Here is a 27,343-nt window from a genome sequence, read left to right on the forward strand (position 1 = left end):
AGCACCGGGTACAGGTAGCACCCGTCCAGGGAGGGAACAGGAGTAGGAAAAAGATCTTTCACTGAATACCCTTTTGCACTTTGAACCCTGACTACATTACCTATTCAAAAATCAATAAAATTAGAACTGAAGAATAGCACAGACAAGTTGACAACGGTAGAGTTCCCTGTGTGCTTGAAGAAGGCTTCAAGGGGGAAATGGAGATTCAGTGTAGAGGCGGGGGTCCCAGGGGTTGCTGGGCCGGCACAAAGGGTTCTGCCCGACACTGACACCTCATCAGTTCTGCAACTGCCCCAGCTAAGCAAAGACTGAGGGCCGCAGAGTGGGGAAGTGTTCGCCATGACAGTGTTGAACCATCCTGCAGGCTGCATCTTCCCTGATTCTTTGTCTACCTTCCACTCCAGCAAGAAAGAGGGAGCACACAGTTAGAAACAAAGGCGTGGTACAGGCATATCTCGGAGATATTGTGGGTTCAGTTTCTGACCACTGCGAGAAAGTGAGTCACACAATTTTTGGATTTCCCAGTGCATATAATAGTTATGTTTATACTATACTGTAGTCTATTAAGTGTGCAATAGTATTACGTCAAAGAAAAAGGAAAAAACCTTCATTAAAAAATAACGCCGTTGGGAAAATGGCAGTGACAGACTTGCTCAACACAGGGTTGCCACAAACCTTCAATTTGCAAAAAAACCCTGCTTCATTTTGTGAAGCAAAATAAAGCAAAGCACAATAAAACGAGGTATGCCTGTAAAGCTTAGTTACCAGCTGTTGCCAAGTGTTTAAGACTCACCTCTTTCAGGAAGGCCTCTCTGACTGACTCACACAGAATCACTCAGGTGACTCCAACTCCCTCATCCTGGCATTGCCTTGTAGTCCCTTGCAGTGTGGTTTCCCTTTGTTCCTTTTTTTCCCTCCTGGAGAGAGACTTGGGGTTAAGTTGAGCGCTTCCCAGGCATCTGCTCTCTCGATCCAACCTGGCTGTCTAAGGCTTTCTCTCTGGTGCCTGCAGTTCCTCAAGGAACTAACCACATCCTAAAATGAAACAAGACACCTGTTATTAGCCTTGGCAGTAAGGGACTCGGTCTCTGGTTTGTTTGCTCAGCATGTGAGAGATGGAAAAGTGTCCCTTAGAATGGACACATAATTCGATTCCGATGGAAGCCAGAAGACTTTGGGTTTAAGGATTCCTGCTCTCTGCATAAGAGACGATTCCCAGAAGTGTGGCTGGCAAGGTCGGGGAGGTCACCAGCCTTGGGGAAGAAATAGCCCCTATTGTACACAGTCCTTTGTCAAGAGCAGGGCTTCACATGGTCCTCCCTGCAGTGTAGCTCCCTCACCTTCAGGCTGGCCACCAGGTCCACTGGCAGGTATGCCCATTGGCCCTCACCCACTCATTCCCCACCTGCTGCTGCTGGGTGTTCATTCCCAACTCTTTTTCCTCCAACCACCCTTGGGATTGCAACACATCAGACCATCTCGGTTTTAGTAGTGAGATGACGCCAGAAATCCTCTTATTCTAGGAAGACTTCCTAGGCTGAACAAATTGGACCTGTTTTCCTTGGCCTCACCTGTCAGAACACAAATTTACCTTCTGTTCCTGGTATAAGGGAACTAAGGCTTCACCCAGTGCATTGTCTATCAAACTGTTGATTGCAACTCATTATAGGATTGTGAAATAAATTTAAAGTGTTGCAAGTCAGCATGAAAAAAAAAATTCTTTAAAAGATCAGACTAGGGCTCCCCGGGTGGCGCAGTGGTTAAGAATCCGCCTGCCAATGCAGGGGTCATGGGTTTAATCCCTGGTCTGGGAAGATCCCACATGCCGTGGAGCAACTAGGCCTGTGTGTCACAACTACTGAGCCTGTGCTCTAGAGCCCGTGAGCCACAACTACTGAGCCTGCACACCACAACTACTGAAGCCCACACGCCTAGAGCCCGTGCTCCACAACAGGAGAAGCCACCGCAATGAGAAGCCTGTGCACTGCAACGAAGAGTAGCCCCCACTCACCGCAAAGCCCGGGCGCGGCAACGAAGACCCTACGCAGCCAGAAATAAAAAAATTAAAAAAAAAAATAAATGTATTAAAAAAAGAAAAAGATTAGACTAGACTAGAACAAAAAAGAAAATACCAACTGCCATTACATCACATGTAACATGGGTAAGTACTGTTTCGTTCAAATTTCATTTCAGTTATTATAAATACATATATAGAGTGTACTGAAAATTCAGGTAGCACCCGAACTTTCAGTACCAGAAACCAGGTAGTATGGTTTTAAGCTTTAATAACTTCAAAAGTATAAATGCTACAGACTTACAAAGAACATCATTTGAAAGTTTTATTTAACTTTCTTTCACCTTATTTTTATGAATTTTGAATAATAAATTTTATTTTAATGTTTGTCTCTGTCCATTGAAGATGATAAACATTTCCTGATACAAAACTAAAATGAAAAATTTGTTATCAAAATTCACATAGGTAAAAGAAATTTAAATTATTATATTTTCAAATGATGTTTTTTGTTAGTTTGTAGAATTCATACCTCTTATGCGATTAAAGTGTAAAACTTTTCTAAGGATATTCCCTGGTGGTCCAGTGCTTAGGACTCCGCACTTTCACTGCTGTGGCCTGGGTTTATACTTCTACTTTGGCCTTATCACAGTCTGTCCTCTCTCACACCTTTGTGAACTCCTGGACAGAGAGGACAGGTTATTTTCACCTTTTTAATCACTTGCAAAGTCTAGCACAAGGTTCGTATGTAGCAGCTATTCCATAAACTCTTGTTAAATGAGATGAGGCCAGTGGGGTTAACACGACCCCTTTAAAGCTACAAGGGTGAGGGCTGGCTTCACTACATGATGTTTTGAATGCACTCACGCCAACAAGCATGGGAGTTACATGATGTTCTGTTGTTACACACCAGCGGGCACTTAGACTAGGTCTGAGTCCAGTACTCTCATTTGACGGTGAGGCCAGAGTGGTTAGGTGACTTCTCTTGTGTCAGCTCACAGCTCTCCCAACTCCCAGGCCACTGCTCTGTTCCCACCCTCTTACCTCCCCCTTGGAGGTCACCTGGGGAGTTTGGGGACCAGGTTTGGCTCTCCTGAGCCTGGGGCAGGGCAACTTTCCAGAACCTCCCAATTCCACTCATAGACAACCCCCCAGCCTCTACCCCTCCCTCTTCCCCTCCCCCCTCCTCCCACCACCCGCCGGGGCTTGCCCTCCTCCAACTCCCACCTAGGACTACAAATGCTTTAAACATGCCGCAAATCAAAGTCCCAGGTAAAGTTTCGGCTTTTGTGAAAGCCGGGGCTAGCTACCCAGAATATGCTCTTGCTGGCCAGGTGGCCTCTTTGTAACAAGTTTCTTTCTGTTTATCAGTGGAGCTGCTGACCTCCCGGAGACGTGGGGGCCAGGAAGTTACCAGTGGCAACACCACCAACAGGGATGTTTGCTCAGGTTACTCAGACTACCGTTCAATTACAGGTTTATTCTTTGAAAAGTGATGACTGTTGCCGCTCTCACTCGGAGCATGTGTGTGCAGGAGCTAACACCTCGCTGGGGGTGGGGGACGACAGGTCAATTTCAAGCTACTGGTTAGGGGGAGGGAGCCAAGAGGCTGTTTTGGACAAATGATTCTCCGTTTCTTCCCTGCCAGCACTTTCTCAACATCAAACCCTGCCTGCATTTCACTTCCTCTGTTCTCATGCTGTGAACAAAGTAGCAAACTCTCTGCTCCAAACTCCTCCCACCTCTGACCCTTTGAATTACAGAATGCTGGGAGGTTTTCACCCTTCTCCATAATTACACTTTCAAGACACTTCAGCTTCCCCCCAAGATTAAAGCTGCAGTACCTGGTTATTTTCCCGGAAAGATGCCCTGAAAGTTATTTCAGTAGCTAGTCTGTCAGGTTTTCTCCCTGGCAGATGTAGGTTCATGTTTTGTTTGCATAACATTTTAAGCTTTAGTTACCCAAACAGATTTTTCCATTGAAAAACCCAACCCAACTTTACTCACACTGTACACCTAGAATATGTTTGGCATGTAGCAGGTGCTCAGTAAATATTTCTTTATTCCAAGTTTGTAAAAGTCACTGAAAATCAAAATAACATGCGACCAAGCAGGAAGTTCAACAGCTCACAGGTTTTTGTTACTGGAGGACCTCCAGGCCCTGCCAGGTGAGGCAGGGATGTACAACTAACTCAAACTGAGCCTTGAGACTCCTCGGAGTCCAGGGATAAAGGAGGACCCCAGGTGGGCATGAGCTGGGATTCCCTAATTATCTAGGAACCCTGGTGACAATCAGGCTGGGTTTGAGAGAAGGCAAAAAAAAGAACTTGGATTGAGTCTTATCATCCTTTGAGTGTCAGAGGAAGGGGAACGGATGGGGGAGTTTAACAGGAGGGGTATTCCTGAAGGCTTGCGCTGGTCTCCAGATTGGGGGGCAGGTGATGGTGAGGACAGAACCGAAGTTTTCCCTTGTGTCCTCAGCGCACAGGGTGCTCCTGGCTGTAGGACTTCTGCCTAGGGCCACTGGATACTCACCGTGCCACACCCTGAACTCGGTGTCTGTGCCCTGCCCCCTAAGCTAGCCAGCCTTCCCCATTCCCCCATTGCTGCCAGTAGTGTCGAGAGCCTGGAAACAACTCTTGGCCCTGCTCGACTCCCAGGCACGGAGTTTCTAAACAGTTTTCAACATCAGGTTCACTCCATGCCCACGCCCAAGTCCTGCTGACTCATTCTCTGCCTCCCGGATCCTCCTCTTCCTCCCCACTTTCAAAACCGTCATCTGAGACTGTGCTCTGATCGCCCAGTATCTGGAGGATCAGCAGACGCTGCCTGCCAGCCTCCTCTACCTCAGGCCTCTCTCTCCCTTTCACAATCAGAAGAGCCATATTCATATTCCTTTAGTGCCATTTGATTGTAGCAGAAACACGGCCTGGGCAGTCTGCTTCCTGTTTGCCACTCACCCTCACCGTCTATCTTTTCCTCTTCAAAGTGTTTCCCTTATATTCTTGCTAAGCAAGCCATGTTCCCTTTCTCTCTCAAATTCTTACCTGAAACTCCCCTCCTCTAAGGAGACTTCTTAGACTAAGGTGCATCTTACTGCCCTCAGCATCTGGGTGTATTTGTTTCCAAGTTTCACTGCCCATGTTTCCCCATGTGGGACCTCCTCACTAGATTTTTATGGGGGAGGGAGAACCAACAAGTCTAGACATTGCGCCACCTAGATTCTGTTTTCTTTCTTCTTCCCAATCCTTAAATCCTAGCCCCCAATCTTTTGCCTCTAGTGTGCTTTTCCCTACCAGTTCACCCAGCTTTCTGATCCCTGCAGCATCTCTCAGTCCTGAGGTATTTGGTTGTTAATTCCACTGCCCTGATCTGTCTGTTCTTTGTTTTCTATCACATGCAGAGCTGAAGGTGAGGGTTGGGTTTCTTCCTTTCTTCAAATCTCTACCTAGGGCTCAGGACCAGGTTGCACAGGGCACAGGAGAATAACCTGACCTCCCCAGGGCTCTCAGGTGCCACAAAAGAGTCTTGTAACAGTCCTTTTTCTCCCCAGACTGAGCCCATCCTTGTTCACTGGGCAAGCCTTTTACACAGCACAATTACAGCTTTGAGCTCAACACAGTGACAGGCAGTGCCCTGCACTTGACCTCCCATTTATTCAAACCCTCACTCTCATTCCCATCAAATGAGAAAGGACATTTTGGGCCTTCCCAGAGAGGGGCAGAGGGGTGTAGGAGAAGCCAAGTTCGCCCAAATCTTTGGCACAGTCACTGGGTCCCTCTGGTACACAGAAAGCCACTTTGGTCCTCAGCTTCACTTCTAGGGCTGGAGATGTCAGAACACATCCATGGAGCCAGAGGAGGTTCAGGACAATACCACTGCCATTTTTAATATTACTACTTACCATATCAAAAAACAGTTGTCTTTTCCATTTTACACATAAGGAAACTGAAGCACAGGGAGGTTTAGTAACCTGACCAAGGTCACAGAGCTAGGAAGCGGCAGAGGCAGAATTTGCTCCCAAGCACATGTCTTTCCAAAGCCCACTGTCTTAACCATGACACCAAGTGCTGCCTTGCACTTGGCTGGTGCTTGGAGCGTTGCCAAAGCATTTTCACATACTCCTTCTCATTTGCTCCCACCCAGGGAGTGTTTATGTGATCTGGCCAAGGCTAGACAGCTAAATTGGTGACAGAGCTGAGCCAGCTCTCTGCCTCCATTATACCCACTGCCTCTGCCCTAGGGTGAGCTACCCCTCTGATTCCTAATTTCTGTTCTAGCCAATGGCTACATGGTCTAAGCCCATGGTCATATCTCCTGTTCAGTTTTCTCCCAACTGAATTTGGACTAAGATGTTTTTGATCTCAGAGGGCATTTGACATTCCTCAGGGCTTCCCCTTTTCAGGCGTGAGTTCTTCCATTCTGCTGTGGGTAGGAATCAGCTGTTCTGCTAACTGTGGTTAGTGACTACCAAGGATGAGGCCATCCCTCAGGCAGCCCAGTATCCTTCATGGCTCCTTTGACAGACCTGCCCTGCTTACTGCCCCGGTGCCCCTGAAAGTAGTTTTCTCTTGTTACCTCTGGGTGCCTAAAGTGAATGTCATTGTTGAGAAACAGGAGCTAGGGAAGTACCTGCAACGATATGGGCTTCTGCTGGATAATTTGAACTAAAGTATATTTCAAACCCCTCACCTTAAAAGCTTGTATTATTCATCACACGCATTTGCCTGTCTAATCCTTTTCACCATTCCTGCGATGGGCAGAGACACAGCTCATCGTTGGAGGGGAGAATGGGGCATGGGTAGTGCACACACATCTCTGGCAAAATGAGCCCCAGGTTCCTTGGTGTGTCCAGAGTTGTTAACTTCATGCAGTGTCTGTAAACTGCATTTGTGGGTCTGGCAGTGCACTGAGAGGGAAGCCTTAAAATCTTCCCTGTGAATGTTGCAATGGGTGGTTGGCTATTAGCGGGGTCTGTTCTACACTTTGCTGGCAAATTGACACCCTCCCTCCACAGGACAGGAGAGCCCTGTCCTACCCACTGCAGAGGTCAGGGTCTGGGATGACCAGCTCTGGGGGCAAATAACAAACTGTTTCTCCTTTCGGTTAGCCTGGGGTTTGGAACAAGTGACAGGGAATCAGGAAGTTGGTGACAGTCACAGTCATGAACACCCATCAGACTCCCTCTCCACAGCTCCCGCCGCCCTCCAAAGGCCCAAGCCTCCAGAGGGAGAACATCTGAGGCCCTACGCCCACCGGGAGGCTTCTCACCACTAGCCCCTTCTGCTCAGGAGCAGCGTGGCACCGGTAGGAGGAAACCTCTCTGAAAGCCTTTCTGTAGCGGAGGACAGGGGGTGGCCCAACGTGGGGAGATGGGGCACAGAAGGGACGCGGGGGGATGGGTGGGTGAAGGGCAGAGGCCACAGGGTCCCGAGGGAGTGCGCTGTCTCTTCCCTCTTCACCCTACCCCTCCAGGTCCCAGAGACCTGAGCTTTTCTTTCGTCCTTTCAGGAAGGCGCAAAGGTAGAGGGGGTCCTACCGAGGGAGGAGCTAGAGGCCACCACGACAGATGGACCAGCCCGGTCCTGCCCCTTCATTTTACTGTCGGGGGGTGGTGGCGAGGAAGAACAGGAGGAGTAGAAGGTGGGCGGAGGGGGGAGGTGGGCAGCAAGGACTTGGCAGAAGCGAGCTCGACTGGCGGGAAGTCCCGAGAGGCAGGAGAGCTCTGGGTTCCAAGTCCGGGGGAGGGTCGCGGGCTGCTTCTGCCGCTTACCTGTCGCGCCCAGGCAGAGGCACAGCCGCGCGGCCGTGCAGGTCGCGGGTTTCCCGACGGGAAGTCCTGGAGGGCGGGGCCGGGGCGGGCCCTGCACTGCCGCTGGGGCGCGTCCACCCCGCCTCTCCCGGGCCAGGTGCAGGCGGCCATCCGCCGCGCCCCCGAGCACTGCAGCGCGCCGCGGAACGCCCGGCTGCTCCGAGGTCGCCCCCGGTCTTATGCACCCAGCCCGCCGCCGCCGCTGCTGGGAGCCCGGCTGCTCCAGCTTCTCCTGATCTCAGCAAACCCCGGAGGGCAGTCTCCGTGGCCAGGTTCTCAGCGCCAGTGAAGATTGGAGGGTCCTAGCCACCCCAAAGACGACAGGCGTTAGCCGAGCCGTCGGCGGCGGAAGCAGCTTGTTTATGGAACCGCAGCGTGTGACGCGCGGGCTCAGGGGCTGCGCTGCCGGAGCGCTCAGAGCGGGGCAGAGAGGCGCCCCTGGGCTCCGTCCTAGGTTTGCGTCTCATCGCCGGGGTGGTCCTTAGCAAATGACTCCTCCCCTCCATCCAACAGTGAGAGCAGGCAATTTGCTGTGTGCCACGAACAATGCTAAAGCCTTCATGTGCCAGGTCTCAGGTAAATCCCAGCCCTAGCAAAATCTACGATTATTGTCCGGAATATACATGGGAGGTGGCTGATCACACAGCTAGCAAGTGCTGCTCAAAAGTGTGTTTCCTTGACCAGCAGCGTCAGCGTCATCGGATAATTTGTTAGAAGTGCAGATTCTTGGGCCCCACCCCAGACCTAAATAATCCGAAACTCTGGGGATGGGGCCCAGCAATTTTATCTTTAAAAGCCCTCCGGGTGATTCTGGTGCATGCTCAACTTTGAGAACCACTGAACGAGTAGAGGCAGAATCCAAATAAGTAAGTTCAGTTCCTAAACCCACGCTCTGAATCATCCCCCTCAGGCTGCTCACCGGTTCAATCCAGCTCTAAGGTTCTGTGATGTAATCTTTGGGGTCCTTGTCTCAGTAGTAGAGAAGGACCACTCCAAATAGCCGATAATTTGGAAATTTTCTGGCGTAGAAAGTTCGACCACCAATTCTGTTTTTCTTCTGTTTTGATAGTTAAACGAGTTTGTGTTTCTAAGTCTGTAAGACCTGGGAGCTGGGGCATGGGTGGGTAGATCTGAGCAAGAAGGCAGTTGTGACATGAACTGGGAAGGGCAGGGGAAGCTACTGGGGATTAACAGTTGGATGGAGAGAAGTAACCTTGTTTTCTAATCTGGGACCCCAGGGTAGAATTGAGCTGTTCAGAAGGAGGCCAGAGTTATTCCAGTGATGGATTCTGGACAGAGGAGGCCAGTGGAGCATGGAGAAGAAGATCTTGCCTAGCCACACTAGATCAGGAAGCAGGTGAAGGATGGACATTCCCAAAGGGGTAGAAAATGGAGGCATCCACTCACTCTCAGCCTGGTCACCTATCTCCTCCCGTAACACCAAGCAGCTGAGTAATCCCACCCCCACCCCCCCAACTCCCTTCCTTTCACATTAGAGACTCTGTCTGGGGTTTAAATTCCTAAACAGAGACTTTCTACAGAGTTTGCCTTGATCATCCGTTCTAGTTCTTTTACAGACCCTCAGGGTTCATTCTCATTCCCACTGCTCCAGCTGCCACCCTTGTCACTTGCCTGATTCCACAGCTATTTTTCTCAGAATAAGGGCATTTCCTGTTGAAGACTGTGGGATGCTACCCTTCATTTCTCTCTTTCCGGGGGCTCGACACTCCTGTGCCCGTCTCACCCTGTAGTCTTTGCACCACCCTTCCTCTTGATCCTGATCTGACCCTTGAGCCTTAGTCAGGACCCAGCCTGCCCTGAGGGTGATGGGCTTGTCTGGACTCACAGCCTCAGTTCTTCCCCAGGACAGAGTCATGACTGCTAACCCCATCCTGGAGTCCCTGAGAGGCTGATGCCCAAGGAAGCAGCATTGGTCTGTGTTGTGTGTTCCACATTCTGGAAGCAGATTACTCATTCAGTTTTACTTTAGCTGACTCTGATTTTAAACATGACTTTGAGTCCTCAGAACAATGAGCTGCCTGATTTGGAGGCGCATGTAGTCCACAGGATGTGTGACCACACTGACTGAGCTGTTCTTTTTTTAAAAAATCAATTAATTGTTGGCTGCGTTGGGTCCTTGTTGCTGCGCACAGGCTTTCTCTAGTTGCGGTGAGCAGGGGCCACTCTTGGTTGTGGTGCATGGGCTTCTCATTGTGGTGGCTTGTCTTTGTTGTGGAGCATGGGCTCTAGGCACGCGGGCTTCAGTAGCTGTAACACGCAGGCTCAGTAGTTGTGGCGCACGGGCTTAGTTGTTCCGCAGCATGTGGGATCTTCCTGGACCAGGGCTCGAACCCGTGTCCCCTGAATTATTCTTTTTTTAAAATTAATTAATTAATTAATTTTTTTTTGTGGTATGCGGTCCTCTCACTGTTGTGGCCTCTCCTGTTGCGGAGCACAGGCTCTGGACGTGCAGGCTCAGCGGCCACGGCTCACGGGTCCAGCTGCTCCATGGCATGTGGGATCTTCCTGGACCAGGGCACGAACCCGTGTCCCCTGCATCGGCAGGCGGACTCTCAACCACTGCGCCACCAGGGAAGCCCCTGGCAGGTGGATTCTTAACCACTGCACCACCAGGGAAGTCCCATGACTGAGCTGTTCTGTCCTCGCAGGAAAGACTGGAGGGGAGCCACACAGAATGACTGCATGGCAGGCCACTTGAAAAAAGTTTTCTTTAATTGAAAACGTTATAAAGGCACCTGGTTAAAAAAAAATTGAAGCACTAGCAAAAGGTATACAGTGAAAGATACATTTCATTCACTCCTCTCTGGAAATCATCTGTGCCTACTCATGTCCGAAACTTTCCATCATTAAACTCTTCTGCAGGACAGGCTTGGATTCCCCACTCCTCAAGAAGTCCTGTGAATTTCTTTCTTTTTTTTCTTTTCTCAGAATCTTATTCTTATTTCTTGGCCATTTTAGTTTCTGTTTTTGGGTGTTCTGAAGTTTCGCTTTTCACAGCAGTGTACTTCAGGGGGTTTCCCCCCCCTAAGGCAGGAAGTGTGGTGGGGAGCAGATCGGTGGAAGTGAGCGAGACAAGAACAGCTCTGGGAGGCTATTGACATCGGCCTTGGCCTTTATTGAGTCTCTCTCTTATGCCTGCGGTCCCTGGCGAGGGGATGCCCACCTCCGGGTGGGGCAGAATGAAGGAGACCTGCCCACCAGGAGGAGGTGCTGGCTTCACTTGGGAGGGAAAGTCGGACAGAGAAGCTGCCACGAGCAGGAGGGAGGGCAGGCCCACCCACCCTACCCCAGACTGTACCCCTCCCCCACCCTCTGCGGGTGCCTGACCAGCGGAAGGAACCTAACGTGTCCCTTGAACTTCTTTAGTCTCAGTTTCTTATCTGTAAGGACTAATGACGCCTTAGGGGTGGTTGTGCAGGTGGAGCAGATAACTAATGTGAAAATGGGATAGTTCAGGTCTTCTGTTACATCTGTTTATCTCTTTTCTCCCCCTATTTTCCCCTTCCTCTTTCTCATCTCATTCCCATGCTCTGAAGAGAAGCCATCAAAGCGAGAAATGTTTTAGGCACCCAAGCAGAGCTGTTCCAAGTTCTGCCGTAATCACTCATGCATCACAGTTCACTCTGCTCTGCGGGCCTCAACTTCCTCATCCGTAAAAAGGTATAATATTATTTTTACTGTTGAGTCGTTACATTAAATAAGTAAAATGTTTAACCCAGTGCCTGGTATACAATAAGCACTCAATAAATGTTAGGATGTCAGTCGTTATCACTAGCTGTTGTCCTTCTTCCCTTCCTACCTTCAACAATGCCATGTTAGCCCACCATGCTTTAGCTCTGTGCTAGGTATTGAGTAGGACCAGAGACACAAAAGTAAACAATCTACTTCCTTCTCCTCAGGACACCCTTAACCTAGGAAGGGAGGTTGATAAATGTAAAAAGGATTATGACAGGGCAGAGCCAGGGCTCTAAAGCAAGGCAAGTGCTTTGGGTTTAAAATTGAAGGGGCGGGGCTTCCCTGGTGGTGCAGTGGTTGGGAGTCCGCCTGCCGATGCAGGGGATACGGGTTCGTGCCCCGGTCCGGGAGGATCCCACATGCCGTGGAGCGGCTGGGCCCGTGAGCCATGGCCACTGAGCCTGCGCGTCCGGAGCCTGTGCTCCACAACGGGAGAGGCCACAACAGTGAGAGGCCTGCGTACCGCAACAACAACAACAAAAAATTGAAGGGGGCACCAAAAACTCAGTAATCAAGTAGTATACAATGTAATATTTAAAAACATCAAAATTAGTGCAAAAGATATCTATGATGAACAAAATATGAACAATTTAAAACAAAGAGTAGTGCTCTGCTGAGCCATATTGGAGCCTGAGGTAAAAGAAAAAATCTGGACCCCATGTCCATGGTTTTTTTCTATTAATTTTTTTTTGGCCTCGCTGCACGGTTTGCGGGACCTTAGTTCCCCAACCAGGGATCGAACCCAGCCCCTCATCAGTGAAAGTACGGAGTGCTAACCACTGGACCACTAGGTAATTCCCCCATTTTTTTTTTATATAACTGAAGCCTCCTTATATCATACAATGAATAATTGTTTACTCTCTTGGGAAACGTGAGATAGGCACATTATGACTAAGGACACTTCTACTTAAATTACACATGATTTTCTTCTTAAAAGTACTCAAGATACCCAGGATCTGTGTGTACTTTTTAAAAAAGAGAAATTTAATATTTGTGAAGAACATCTACATGCTTGCAAGATTTTGCTATGAGAACTCTTTCTGCTGAAAATGATGATATATTATTGTTTAATAACTTTTTTAAAAAAAGATATGCACATTGAACCTTCTGAAACAAAGGTAATTGTATCTCAACCTGACAAAAATAGAAGAATAAACTCTCCACCAGAGCAAACTCTCCCCCGGCTAACTGCAAAACCTCTGTTACCTATCCCTAAAAAATAAGAGAGGAGCTTCCTATCTTCTTAGATATTTGAACAGACAATACATTTCCTTACAGAAGGTTGAACTATATATGATGGCACTGGAGTGTTGTTTAATATTGTTTCAGATTGAAAGTAAAGGAGAGGTGATGGAATAACTCAATGGCAGGTCTAATGTCCTGATTTTTAATGTCCCCTTAGTGTCCTGAAGTTTTTGCCTCACTGCTTCTTAATTCCCATGGAATCTTTTTTATTTATTTTCAATAGGTAACGTGCATATGGCACAATGATCAAAAGTGCATAAGTATAGTGAACTACTCCTATCCCTGGTCACCTAGTTTTCCTCCCCAGAAGCAGCCACTGTTACCAGTTTCTTTTGATTCTTTCTAGAAACATAGCCCAGATAAGGAGTCACCCTGATTTTAGCAAGTACCTTAAATAGTAACTTTTTTCATTATATTGTCTGAAGTGGTTAAAGTTATTTTAAAAGCAATTAACTTACTGAGCTCTCTTTGTGGCTCTGATGGATTTCCGGTGGACTCTCTTGGGTTTTCTAGGTAGACAGGCCTATCAACAGCATAGGATTTTGGCAAAGTGAAAACGGTTTTGGAGTGAGACCTGGGTTGAATCTTGGCTCTGTCTGATTTTAAATCCAGCCTTTAAAAAATGTTGGCACTCTCAAAAAAAAAAAAAAAAGTTGGCACTCTCCAAAGGCAGCATGTAAGTACAGAGTGGTCCTTCCCCACAGGTGTGGTGGGTAGAGTGGGCAGAGGCCACACAGAGCCAGGTACTGTTCCTCTGCCTTCTCTCGGGTTCATTTGACCTGAATCTGCATAGATCCAGAGGGCTTTGATCTTGGGGATTTCTAAACAGCCAGTGACCAGGAGGAGAGACTGAAGGGGAAGCCCTAAGCTACAATAACCTTTTCTTTCCCCACGAATGGAATGTGAGTTATGTTTGCTGAGAGCAGATTAAGATAGATTTTATTGTTTGAAATCATGGATTTATAGCTCTTTAAAGAGCTGCTAATTATCAGCAAGACCTACAACCTCAGCCCACCCCCCATGTAGTAGTGGGAAAAAACAGTCCAGCACAAGGGAATGTGTACAGGTCTTCTCACAGAGGGGACCCACTTCCAGACAGGGAGTTGGTGGTATTTGGTGAGGAGTGGTACTAAGAAACACCTATAGTTGGTGAGGGAAAAACCCGCATTCTTACTCATGGAATTTTATCAATTTGAAGGGATGCCCCAGGACATCTCTGATCCCTTTATCCACTCTATGGAAAAGATGACTGGGGATGTGGATTATCTAGTTTATTTATATCACATAATTTTTTTCAACAGGACCTCAGAGGAGCATGAATGAACTCCTTTATATCTTACACTACCAGGAAAAGACAGACCTGAGGCGGTGCCTTGATGTAAGTGCAGTCCTCCAGACCGCAGTAAGATGGGACAGCATTATATTGTCATAACGAGGGATGAGCTTAAACTTTGAAAAGATAATTGGCTCCACTTATTAATTATCAAGACTTAAGATATCATGGGGTTCAGCTGTTACATGAGGTTTACGGAAAACTATACCAGGCTTGCCAAACTACCAAGTGACTTACCAGGTACAAAACAAGGATGCCTCGCGAATAGAAGGAGAAGCCCCACTGTGGGGAGCTGGAGACAGACTTAGGACCCTGATGGGCTCTGTAATGTGTTATCCTGTCCTGGCGTTCAGTACCCTGAGGAGCCCACAGGTGCTGAATTTTTTTTTTTAATTAATTAATTTTATTTATTTATTTTTGGCTGCATTGGATCTTTGTTGCAGTGCGTGGGCTTCTCGTTGCCGGGGCTTGTCTTGTTGCGGAGCACGGGCTCTAGGCGCGCGGGCCTCAGTAGTTGTGGCTCGCGGGCTCTAAAGCGCAGGCTCAGTAGCTGTGGCGCACGGGCTTAGTTGCTCCACGGCATGTGGGATCTTCCCGGACCAGGGATCGAACCCGTGTCCCCTGCGTTGGCAGGCGGATTCTTAACCACTGTGCCACCAGGGAAGCCCAGGTGCTGAATTTGAAGGCAGTAGTGGTCAGGGTATTTGACCTCCTGGCATTTTTGGTCCCTTGGCCATTAGCTCAATATGGTGATCTCCTTGCCAGTGATGGGCAAAGAAGTGTGTCTCCTGGGGGCCTGCGGGAAAGCTTTCCATTCCTTTGAATGAAACAGATGCAAGAATAAGACAGCCTCTTAAAAACCTATCTGAGAACAAAGCCCACACAGTGACAAGGTGGAGCAAAGGGATGACAGAACCTGGGCCACCACTGACACTGTTTTTTTTTTTTTAAATGTTTATTTATTTGGCTGCGCTGGGTCTTAGTTGCGGCACGTGGGATGTTTGTTGCCACGTGTGAGATCTTCATTGCCACGTGCAGGATCTTCATTGCTACATGTAGGATCTTTAGTTGCGATATGCGGATCTTTAGTTTTGGCATGCGAACTCTTAGTTGTGGCATGTGGGATCTAGTTCCCTGACTAGGGATCGAACCTGGGCCCTCTGCATTGGAGCGCAGTCTTAGCCACTGGACCACCAGAGAAGTCCCCACCACTGACACCACTGAGCTGGAGCTTATGCTGCTCATGGGGTCCATCCTATCCTGGTATCTGTTATGTGAGATAACTCAGTGGGCTGTTCTGGAGCCAAGGGAAGGATAGGGGGCACCAGTCCAAAGGGACCCAGACCTCCTCTAAGGACATTCAGATTTTGCTTTGAGTGTACAAAAACTAGAATTTTCTACAGAACCTGGAGCACAACAGTGGAAACAATCCTACCTGGGGAGTCATAGAACCTCAGAGCTGATATGACCCTCATCTTTTATCTCCCATCGCAAGGAAGCCATGTCTGAATGGGAGCCTTAGCCTGCTGCCCACGTGAGCAGCTCCTCTGAGACCTCTCAGAGGAGGGAAACACTGGAGCCGGGACTCATGCCCTTTTTGCCTTTGGGACCAGAGAGTAGGAGCCCAGGGAACGTTCTGGAGGTGCCAGGTCACCTCTCCCATTCTTTTTTTTTTTTTTTGCTGTACGTGGGCCTCTCACTCTTATGACCTCTCCCGTTGCGGAACACAGGCTCTGGACGCGCCGGTCCAGCGGCCATGGCTCACGGGCCCAGCCGCTCCGCAGCATGTGGGATCCTCCCGGACCGGGGCACGAACCCTTGTCCCCTGCATCAGCAGGCGGACTCTCAACCACTGCGCCACCAGGGAAGCCCACTTCGCCCATTCTTCACAGGGTTACCCCACAGTCAGGTGCTATGGGGGAGGCACATCTCAGTATATGGCGTGGGAAGCCCTGATAGAACTCCCCCCAAGCAAAGGAAAGACTTGGAGAGTGACAGCATGGGGTCCCTCAGTTAGCTGGCAGTTCTGTAATCGTGGGCAAATTGTTCAACTTCAGTTTTCTCTTGTTAAAAAGAAGATATTGAGGTGGGTCTGTTGTGGAATTTGATGAGATAATGTATGTAAATCACTTGTAATGTGCTCAGAATATTATAAATGGCTTTCCTGGTATGTGCCCATAACTCCTCCAGAAAGCCTCACTTGCTTGTTTTCAGCGTTTGGGCAGGAGCCACACAGCTTGTTGATGAGCTTGGCTGACTGTGGAGTTTGGTCTGGGTTTGAGGCTGGGCAAGAATGACCACTTGGATCCTGCTCACAGTTCTTTTGTTTTGGTTTATTCCCCAAGGAGCTGAAAGCAGTGTAAGGGTTAGAAATGAGACCAGGGTACATCCAGGTGGCTGGTTGCTGCTCCCCATGGCCTCTTGTGTCAGTTCCCAGAGAAGCATCCCTCAGAGTTTGGTGACGTTGGCAGCCAGCGGGCAGGAAGACGTCTGCCAAAATGGAGGAGTGCAGAACTGCAGGTTGGCTGCCTTTGTACCCCAGGCACAGCACACCCAGAAACAACAAAAATACCTCATAAGGCAATCATTCTGTTACTCAAGCCAGGTGACCCAGGTCTAAACTCCAAGCCTTGAAATTCTTCCTGGATCAGCCTTGGGGCAGTCTGTCTCCCCTTATCTGTCCCTGTGCTGCAGGCAGGCAGCTGTTAGTCCGTAAAGAGCCTTATGAGTTGTGAGCAGGCCCCCCTTCCTCTGGGCAGGTGCAGACCTGTGTCAGGGCATGGCTTGGCAAGCGAAGCATGAGCCGGGTGCAAGCTGCACAGCCGCCCAGAGCGGTCTTTGGAGTTCCCATCTCTGTCCAGAGCCTGCCTCAGTGATCTCTGCCTCAGAGGCAAGGGAAGGGGCTTCATTCAGGGTGAAACCAGACTCAGGGGCAAACTCTAGGAATCTGCCTGCTTAGCCACTGTTGCTGTTTGCTGTAAGAGTAGACCCAGATCTGATGTCAGGAGCGGCATGGAGGAGACTGATGACTGCTTAAGACCTGGACTGCCTACTGAGCATGAACTTGTCAGTCTGTGAGGCTGACTCCTGACCAAATGCAGGAGAGACTGGGGAGCTTGACTATGTACGGGGACAGACGGAGACTGGGACAGGACCAGTCAAGTGTAAAGGACCTTCTTTCTTCTTTGTCTAGCATGTCTTCAGGGAACCACCTTTGATTCTTAGTCCATGGAGTTCAGATGAGGTGCACCTCACTCCCCAGTACCAAGGGTGGACCTACAGACAGAGGAGGCCCTGCCTTCACCAAAGGAGCCTGCATCCTTGCCCAGCTCAGTGGACAGCAGCGTCTACCTGCAGACACCACTGCACATGACGATTGCCTACAATCATCCAGATGTGGTGTCTGTCATCCTGGAGCAAAAAGCTAATGCTCTTCATGCCACCAACAACCTGCAAATTATCCCAGACTTCAGCCTCAAGGATTCCCGAGACCAAACTGTGCTGGGCCTGGCATTATGGACTGGCATGCACACAACCGCAGTCCAGCTGCTCGGCTCCGGGGCTTGCATCAACGACACCATGTCAGACGGGCAGACCTTGCTGCACGTGGCCATGCAGCGGCAGGACAGCAAGAGCGTGCTCTTTCTCCTGGAGCACCAGGCGGACATAAACGTCAGGACTCAGGATGGGGAGACGGCTCTTCAGCTGGCCATCAGAAATCAGCTTCCCCTTGTCGTGGATGCCGTATGCACCCGAGGAGCTGACACATCTGTGCCAGATGAGGAGGGGAACCCACCACTGGGGCTCGCGCTGGCAAATAATCTGGAGGACATCGCATCCACTCTGGTCAGACGTGGTTGTGATGCCACGTGCTGGGGCCCAGGACCTAGTGGGTGCCTTCAGACACTGCTGCACAGAGCCATTGATGAAAACAACGGGTCCATCGCCTGCTTTCTTATTCGCAGTGGCTGCGATGTGAATAGCCCCAGACAATGTGGTGCTAATGGAGAAGGAGAGGAAGAGGCCAGAGATGGGCAGACCCCCTTGCATTTGGCAGCCTCCTGGGGGCTGGAAGAGACGATACAGTGTCTTCTGGAGTTTGGTGCCACTGTAAATGCACAGGCTGCAGAAGGAAGAGCGCCTGTCCATGTGGCCATCAGCAGCCAACATGGCATCATCATTCAGCTGCTGATTTCCCACCCTGACATCCACCTGCATGTCCAAGACAGGCAGGGCCTGACCCCCTTTGCCTGTGCCATGACCTACAAGAACAACAAGGCGGCCGAGGCCATCCTGAAACGAGAGTCCAGGGCTGCTGAGCGGGTGGATAGCAAGGGCTGGAATTTTCTTCACGTGGCAGTTCAGAACTCTGATATCGAAAGTGTGCTGTTCCTGATCAGTGTCCAGGCTAACGTGAATTCCAGAGTCCAGGATGCTTCCCAGTTGACCCCTTTGCACCTTGCATTCCAAGCAGGCTCAGAAATTAATATAAATATGTATATTTATGTATATGTATATCATACGTATGTGCAAAGATCCTCTGGCCACCGTGATTAGTTTAGGGTTCAACACATTACCCAAGCCAGGCTACTCAGAGCCTTTCCTGAGATATTTCCTGCAACTAGCAAAAAAGATGACCCCCTCCCCCCAGCCCCACACCTCTGATCCCCTTCCCCACGTGACCACTGATGGAATCATTAGCTGGGAAGGTGATGTAAGTTCAGAGCAGCTAATGGCCATCTTTGCTATTACATGAGGAAGGAGAGTCAGCCTGAGCATGAAGACAACACTGAGAAAGCAAAGAATAAAGGTAAAGCACGAGAGGACCCTAATGTTATATTTTGTACTCCTGGATCCTGCTATACCTGAAGTCGTTTATTCTAGATTTCTCCCTTCTTCCACTTTCTCTTTTTCTCCTTTTCTTTTCCATTTTTTCCTTTCCTTTACTGTCTCTCCCTTCCTCCCTCTGTTCCTTTTCCCCCTCTCTTCCTTCCTTTCTTTTTTTGGTTGAAATTTGTTTGAGTGTGTTTTTGTTACTTGCAACCCAAAGAATCTGACCAATAAACAATATGATGCACTGAATTAACCTACTGCTATAGGAGAGAGGTAAAAGGGCTATCTATGTTCATTTAAAACCAGGCCTGGCAGAGAGAAAGCAGAGAGAAACTCCTAAGAAAAACTTAGGAAAGGACACTTCTGACTCTCCAAGGAGCAGAGAGAGTTGAGTGGTAACTCATAGTGTGGCAGGGTATGGGGGGCACTTACAGATTGGGAGGGATGGACCACCCATCCTTTTAGGCTTTAACCTGTGAGATATGCTTGAACCAGACAATTTCCCAGGTAGGACTTGAAGATAGCTGGGAGACCAGGGAACTGGAGGGCTTCTGCTTGGGAGACGTCCCCAAGTCTAGAGAGGCAAGAGGCTGTTGCAGGGTCTGGCCTATCCCTAAGCCCCTCAGGACATGGTGTGCCTCAGACCCTGTTAGTGCTGGTTGAGCAGAGAGTTCACCATTTCTCCACTCCACTACTACATTAGGTTCAGGCCTGTTGATGTTCTGTGGCCAACCATGTCCCCCATGTTTGCTTTGGAGAGATTGTACCGAGTTCCCTAGTGAGGTCTTCCCTGTTGCATATAAAGAGTGGCTCTGTAACCTTCCTTTGTGCAAATCTTTGGCCATTTTCCTAGGGTTACCTGCTAGAAGTGGAACTTGCTGGGTCAAAGGCTATGAACATTATTAAGCTTTTTATTCTTATTCCAGGAGGCACTATTATCCATTACGAGAATAGAGATGTAAAACGTCCCCACCCTTGTCGGCTAGGAGAGGGCAGATGGCTAAATAACTAGAGTAAGAGGTGACCTGTTTTTCAGAAAAACAGAGCCATATCACAATGTCTATAATAAATGGAATTAAGACCATAAAATGTGGTGTGGGTGCAGCAGATCATATAGCATTAAACAAATTGGACTGCCTGTTTCCCTGAAGATACATGGGTCAGAAAGCACCAGAAAGACCTAATGGGGTTATCAGGGTGCTTCCTTGAATGTAGGAAGTGTAGGGACAGCAACAGCTGAAGTTGCATTTACTGAAGGCGACTTTTGTGTAAATGGGGTTAGGACCGGAGGAGGGCAAAGAACTAGCATTTCTCTCTCAGGGAGCTCTTTGTTGAATGAGAGAGATCACCAGCTACAAATCAAATTATCCCAGGAGGGCAAGTCTGTCCTGGCGTAAGCAAGAACGTCCTAACATTCTATCCACAGTTGGAATGGTTAATGCACGTGGAAGCTCCGTGGAAGCCGTAAAGCATCGCTGTCGTGGGGTGAAGTGGTAGGCACTAGGCGATCAGAGATGAAAACTCAGGCCCTATCTGTGAGGAGATAGCAGTCTACTGCATAAACCTTCTAGAATGAGATAAGAGCCATACTGTAATACAGGGACATATGCAGGAGGTCCAGGATGGCACAAAGGAGGGAATGATTAACTTCCCTGCTGGAGGAAGAGGCGAGGTGACCTGGTTTGCGAAGAATGAGTAGAAGTTTGCCAGGTGGGCAAGTGGGGGAGACACAAATAGAGGGAGGAGCATACGTGTGACCTGGGTGGCCCCCAGAATTTGGAGTGCAAATAACATTTCCCAGCTTGTCCCCAGGATTTAGTGCTCTAGGTCCCTTGGCCTGCCAGAGCAGATCCAGAAGCTTAGCCTGGGGCCCTCTGAGGCTCCATTCTCTCTCACTAGTGTTGAGTAGCAGCAGAGCTAGAGGGGTGCGGGGTAGGCAGGCTTGTTGCAGAAGGGGGCCAAAGTTAATGAGGAGGAACCAGCCCCAGCCACCTGGTCCTCAGGGCAAAGTTGGAGGCATGTGAAAGGACGAGGGTGCTGCAGCGATGTCTTGCCCTGAGAGTGTGTCATTCTTGCACTCCTGGCTGGACTGGTCAGAATTCCCTGTTTAAAACTCTTTTGGGGCTTCCCTGGTGGCGCAGTGGTTGAGAGTCCACCTGCCCATGCAGGGGACACAGGTTCGTACCCCGGTCCGGGAAAATCCCACATGCCCTGGAGCAGCTAGACCTGTGAACCATGGCAGCTGAGCCTGTGCGTCCGGAGCCTGTGCTCCTCAACGGGAGAGGCCAAGGCAGTGAGAGGCCCGCGTACCGCAAACAAAACAAAACAAAACAAAACTCTTTTGGTTTTTCCACTAGGCCACTTCCAGCGGGTAAGCAGCCTCCTGCCCTAGTGGTGTGGAGTGCACAGATTCTAATTGTAGACGTCTGTATTTGTTTCTTATGACTGCTATGACAAAGTACCACAAACTGGGTGGCTTAAAACAGAAATTTATCGTCCTACAATTCTGGAGAAATCTGCAGGGTCATGCTCCCTCTAAAACCTGTAGGGGAACCCTTCCTTGACTCTTCCTAGCTTCTGGTGGTTTGCCGTCCATCTTTGTCATTCCCTGGACTGGAGACACGTCGCTCCAATCCTCCGTCTTCACGTGGTGTTCTCCCTGTGTCTCTCTGTGTCTTCACGTGGCTGCCACTTTATAAGGACATCCGTCATATTGGATTAGGGACCTCCTCTACTCCAGTGTAACCTCATCTTAATCAATTCAACCTGCAGTGATCACCTATTTCCAAATAAAGTCACATTCTGAGGTCCCGGGGGTTAGGACTTCAACATATCTTTTTGTTGCTGTTGGTTGGGTGGAGGCATAATTTAATCCATAGCAGCATCTCGCAGGCACACGGCAGAGCTTGCAGATGGTAAGGAAAGTCTGGCCGCTCTCAGGGCTCTGAAGTGCAGCTCGGGGTGACAGCCCGGGAACACAGTGTTTACATTTTTTTGCTTGCAGACCCAAGGCTGCCTGCAGTTGTGGCTACAGGAACGTGTGGGCTCCAGGGAGCTGGGGCTCTGCCACACCGCAATGATGCTGGGTCTGGAGGAGGTTGTAGAGTTGAGTCCCTGTCAAGGGAGCCGTTTGGGGGCTCTTTCACAGCCATTCTTCAGGGAAAGAGGCCCCCAGTGTAATACTCACTCCAGAGCGTTTTCCTTCCAGAACAGGTAAGGAGTGAAAAGGGATCTAACTAGAGACCCAGGTTTGTTTGTTTTTTCCCAGAGTTTTCCTAGATATTTTTGTTTGCCCATTAAAAAACTAAACCCTGTTGGTAATTTTACTGTGATGTCCTGTAATTTATAGATGAATAAGAAGAGGATTAACAGCTTTAATGAAATTGAGTTTTTCCTACCAGATGCAGCGTGTGCCTTTCAATTTACTCAAGACTTCGTTTGTGCCACTCAGTAATAGTTTTCATATTCTTGCATGTTACTTTTCTGCTTGATCTCTTCATCTCTTCGCTATGGCTGTAATGGGAATCTTTTCTCTCATTCATTACCTAATCAGTTGTGCTCTGTGTTATAGGGAAGCTATTGATTTTTGCATAATAATCTTGCACCCAGCCACTTTTCTGATGCCTCTTGTTTGCAATAGTTTTCAGTTGACTCCCTTAGGTTTTCCAGGTTTACAATGATATAATTTAGTCTATTCCTCTCTGATCATTTATCTATTTTATTTTTTTCTGTCATCAAGTTCTGTTGGTTAATTCCCTCCCTATCCATTAATACTGGTGACTGTGGTCATCTTTAAATAGTTTCTGACTTTACTGGGAATACTTCTATTGTTTCCCTGTTAAGAATGGTACTGGCTTTGATTGTTCCAGTCAGAGTCACCCACAAATGCATCTGCGCTTGAATTTATTCATCTTTTTATCTTTTAAAAAATAAATTTATTTATTTATTTAATTTTGGCTGAGTTGGGTCTTTGTTGCTGTGCAGGCTTTCTCTAGCTGTGGTGAGCGGGGGCTATTCTTCGTGCGGTGTGCAGGCTTCTCATTACGGTGGCTTCTCTTTGTTGCGGAGCATGGGCTCTAGGTGCGCGGGCTTCAGTAGTTGTGGCTTGTGGGCTCTAGAGCGCAGGCTCAGTAGTTGTGGCACATGGGCTTAGTTGCTCCACAGCATGTGGGATCTTCTCGGACCAGGGCTTGAACCCATGTCCCCTGCATTGGCAGGCGGATTCTTAACCACTGCGCCACCAGGGAAGTCCTATTCATCTTTTTTAATGGAGGGTATTTCTTTGAAACTTTCTTGTCTTTCCTTCCCCCATCCATGGTTTGGATTTTCTATCTTTTCTAACAATCTTTCTTTTTATAGAGCATTTGCCATTTAATTGAGTTTTTCAGTTACTTACACAGAATTGAGTACATTTTCTTTGCATCAGTGAGGTTATTTATATCATCTCTTATTTTTCACACTTATGCTTTTTTCACTTACCTGCCCCTCCCCACACTATGATTTGGTTAGCTGATGGTTTATCTTTTTTTTTTCTCTAAAGAATTAGTTTTGAATATACATTTTCCCAGATTTATTGAGATATATTATTATATTGACATATAACATTGTGTAAGTTTAAGGTATACGACATGATGATTTGATACATATGTATATTGTGAAATGATTACCACAGTAAGGTAATCCATTACATCACATAACTTTCAAGTATATAGTGCAATATTTTTAACTATAGTCACCAACTGTACATTAGATCCCCAGAACTTATTCATCTTGACTGGAAGTTTCCTTCTTTTTTATGACTACGTAATATTCTTCTGTGTGTGTACACATCACTTTTTTTTTAACTGAAGTATAGTTGATTTATAATGTTTCAGCGGTACAGCAAAGTGATTCAGTACTATATATATACATTTTAATATATATGTATATATATATATTTCAGATTCTTTTCCATGATAGGTTATTATATGATATTGAATACAGTTCCTTGTGCTATGCAGTAGGTCCTTGTTGTTTATTTTTTTATATACAGTAGTATATATCTGTCAATCCCAAACTCCCAGTTTATCCCTTCCCCCTTTTTCCCCTTTGGTAACCATAAATTTGTTTTCTATGTCTGTGAGTCTATTTCTGTTTTGTAAATAAGTTCACTTGTATCATTTTTTAGATTTCACATATAAGTGATATATGATATTTATTTTTCTCTGTCTGACTTACTTCACTTAGTATGATAATCTCTAGGTCCATCCGTGTTGCTGCAAATGGCATTATTTCATTCTTTTTTATAGCTGAGTAATATTCCACTGTATTTATATACCACATTTTCTTTATGCATTCATCTGTTGATGGACATTTAGGTTGCTTCCATGTCTTGGCTGTTGTAAATAGTGCTGCTATGAACACTGGGTGCATGTATCTTTTCGAATTAGAGTTTTCATCTTTTCTGGATATATGTCTAGGAGTGGGATTGCTGGATCATATGGTAACTTTATTTTTATTTTAAGGAAACTCCACACTGTTTTCCATAGTGGCTGCACCAATTTATTGTACATTCCCACCAACAGTGTAGGAAGTTTCCCTTTTCTCCACACCTTTGCCAGCATTTATTATTTGTAGACTTTTAGATGATGGCCATTCTGACCCCTGTGAGGTGATACCTTATTGTAATTTTGATTTGCATTTCTCCAATAATTAGCGATACTGAGCATTTTTCACATGCCTGTTGGCCTGTCTCCTTTGGAGAAATGTCTATTTAAGTCGTCTGCCCAATTTTTGATTGGGTTGTTTGGTTTTTTTTGATATTGAGATATATGAGCTGTTTGTATATTTTGGAAATTAATCCCTTGTTGGTCGCGTTTTTTGCAAGTATTTTCTCCCATTCCATAGGTTGTCTTTTTGTTTTGTTTATGGTTTCCATTGTTGTGCAAAAGCTTTTAAGTTTAATTAGGTCCCATTTGTTTATTTTTGCTTTTATTTCCATTGCTCTAGGAGGTGGATCAAAAAAATATAGCTGCGGTTTATGTCAGAGAGTGTTCTGCCTATGTTTTCCTCTAGGAGTTTTATAGTATCTGGTCTTACATTTAGGTCTTTCATCCATTTTGAGTTTATTTTTGTATATAGTGTTGGAATATAGGACTTTTATGTCCCTTCCAACAATTCTCAGAGAACAGGGACAAGAAGTTCTGGAGAGATGCCAACAGATATCTAGATTGTAATCAAATTTTTGGGACTTTCCTGGCAGTCCAGTGGTGAAGAATCCACCTTCCAATGCAGGGGACGCAGGTTTGATCCCTGGTCAGAGCACTAAGATCCCACATGCTGCGGGGTGACTAAGCCCGTGCAACACAACTTCTGAGCACTCGAGCCACAACTACAGAGCCCGTGTGCTGCAACTACAGAGCCCATGTGCCACAACTACAGAACCCATGTGCTCTGGAGCCTGAGCACCGCAACTACTGAGCCTGCTTGCCACAACTAGAGAGAAGCCTGCATGCTGCAAAGAAAAGCCCGCATGCCGCAACAAAAAGATCCTGCATACCGCAACAAAGATTCCACATGCTGCAACTAAGACCTGATGCAGCCAAAAATAAAATAAATAAATAAATATTAAAAACAAAACAAAACAAAAACCAAATTGTAATGGCCCTTGTTCATTTTGCCTACCCCCAACAAAGCTGAGTGTTTCTGTATCTGCTTCAAGGCTGGATTTTTTTTCTCTGCTATTCATTGACTGACCATCTCATAGTCCTCGTTGTTTGTGGTAAATCTAGCAAATACTCTTTCTTTCTTATATTGTATAAGAAAGGGCCAGAGAAACTCTACCTTCTTTAAAAAGGAGGCTGGCCTTTTCAATTTGACAAAAGATTAGAGGTAGAAAAAGTTAAAACCATGAGATACATTCAAATTCTATGTCTAGTCCCTTTTGCCCCAGCCCAAATGCTGAATAGGTCTCTTTTCTTTTTTATTAACTGCAAAATAAAAGGCCTCAAGGGGTGTTTCAATGCGAGTAGAAGTAGCTCGGGTTGAATTTATATCTATGTCAGATAATATGTTTCTAGAGATAAGAGGCAGTAATAGTTATTTTCAGAACTTCCTGAGAGTTTGTTCAGTAAACTAATGAATGGGTATCACTGACAAGCTTTCCAAAGTGGAAATTATATGAAACTGTAATCTGATGGGAAAGGGTAACAGAGGGGAAGCCCTTGGTTTCTGCTATGGGGAGTTCATGTCAATTCTAAAGGAGATTCACAATTCACTGTTCAATTGAAGGCAAATCAACTTTATGCAGGAAACGGCTGAATGGAATTATATTTCTAGGAATCCACACAATGAAGTGGAAAGCCTGAGTAGTTCTTGACCCAACTCTGCTACTAACTGGCTTGGGCAAGTCCCTATTTTAGGCACATTTCAGCTTTCTAGTCTGTGAAGTGTTCTGTGTACATTTACAGACCCGTTGGAGAGAAATGAGATAAGGTGATAAAAACACTGAGCATATAGAATTATACAGATGTGGGGTATTGAATTTGCAACCACCTTAAGGATATACTAGGCCTACTGGCTACAAGTGAAATAAGAACTTCCCTACTTAGCATAACAAGCTCAAGAGGTCTTATCCCCAAGAAGATAAGATATGGAGTGAAACCACTGTAAACAGGCTTGATTTCTAAGCAGGGCTAGGTTTGGTTAGAAACGGATAAGATTAATGTATTTAATGAATACAAATGTGTTCAAATCTGATATCAGGGACTTGGCAAGTGGTCCTTGGTTAACACCTGTTTCTCCTAAATTCCTGAATGACGTCCTTCCTATGTGGATCTGGAAATCCCAAAGGTTTTTTCTTCAGGGCCTGCTTTTCTGTTTTGTTCGGATCCCTCTATAAGTCCTTTCCTTCTGCCTCTGTCCAAATATCTCAGTTGTGATTCCAGAGAAAGCAGAACGTAGGTTTCTGCCAGTTTACGTGGGTTCCGTCTACCAGAACCTTAATTTAGTCTGGAGCAAGGTGTAAATGAGTACAGTATAGGAAATTTCTTTTATTCTTTCTTCTTTTTTTTTTGGCTGTGCGACTTTCAGGATCTTAGTTACCTGACCAGGGATTGAACCTGGGCCCATGGCTATGAAAGCACCCTCCACTGGACTGCCAGGGAAGTCCCCAGTATAGGCAGTTTCTAGGATGATGATGACAAATGGAGGGAGAGTGATTTTCCCAGTCAAGAGTCAGTTTTTGTGGCGCTTCATTGTTCTTCCCTATGATGTGTGGTGTCCCAGGATGGCAGCGTGCTGTGAACAAAGAAAATCGTATTCCGTAGTCTCTTTAGATATGCTGTGACTTGGTAAGAGCTGAAGGCATATCATG

At 47.2% G+C, this 27,343-nt stretch overlaps 2 protein-coding genes across 2 annotated transcripts in view; one reads left to right on the top strand and one right to left on the bottom strand.

Annotated features, from left to right (window-relative positions):
• The window catches only part of GALNT6 (polypeptide N-acetylgalactosaminyltransferase 6), a 36,148-nt gene extending 27,944 nt beyond the window's left edge, over positions 1–8,204 (bottom strand). The window contains exons 1-2 of the mRNA XM_082636787.1: positions 7,785–8,204; positions 794–1,035 (exon numbers count right to left, since the gene is read on the bottom strand). The gene's annotated coding sequence lies outside the window, so the exon portion shown is untranslated. The remainder of the gene's footprint in view (positions 1–793; positions 1,036–7,784) is intronic.
• An 8,438-nt stretch (positions 8,205–16,642) lies between these two features.
• Positions 16,643–20,895, top strand: LOC309811943 (rabankyrin-5-like; the record flags this gene model as incomplete). Its single annotated transcript, XM_082635310.1, has 3 exons — positions 16,643–16,677; positions 17,351–18,627; positions 20,890–20,895. Exons 2-3 carry the CDS (start codon positions 17,527–17,529, stop codon positions 20,893–20,895), a joined length of 1,107 nt encoding a protein of 368 aa, XP_082491436.1. The 5' UTR covers positions 16,643–16,677; positions 17,351–17,526.
• Positions 20,896–27,343: the final 6,448 nt, after the last annotated feature.

This window comes from Mesoplodon mirus (assembly GCF_964341445.2).
Source record: "Mesoplodon mirus genome assembly, chromosome: 11".
In the NCBI taxonomy this organism is placed as follows: Eukaryota; Metazoa; Chordata; class Mammalia; order Artiodactyla; family Ziphiidae; genus Mesoplodon; species Mesoplodon mirus.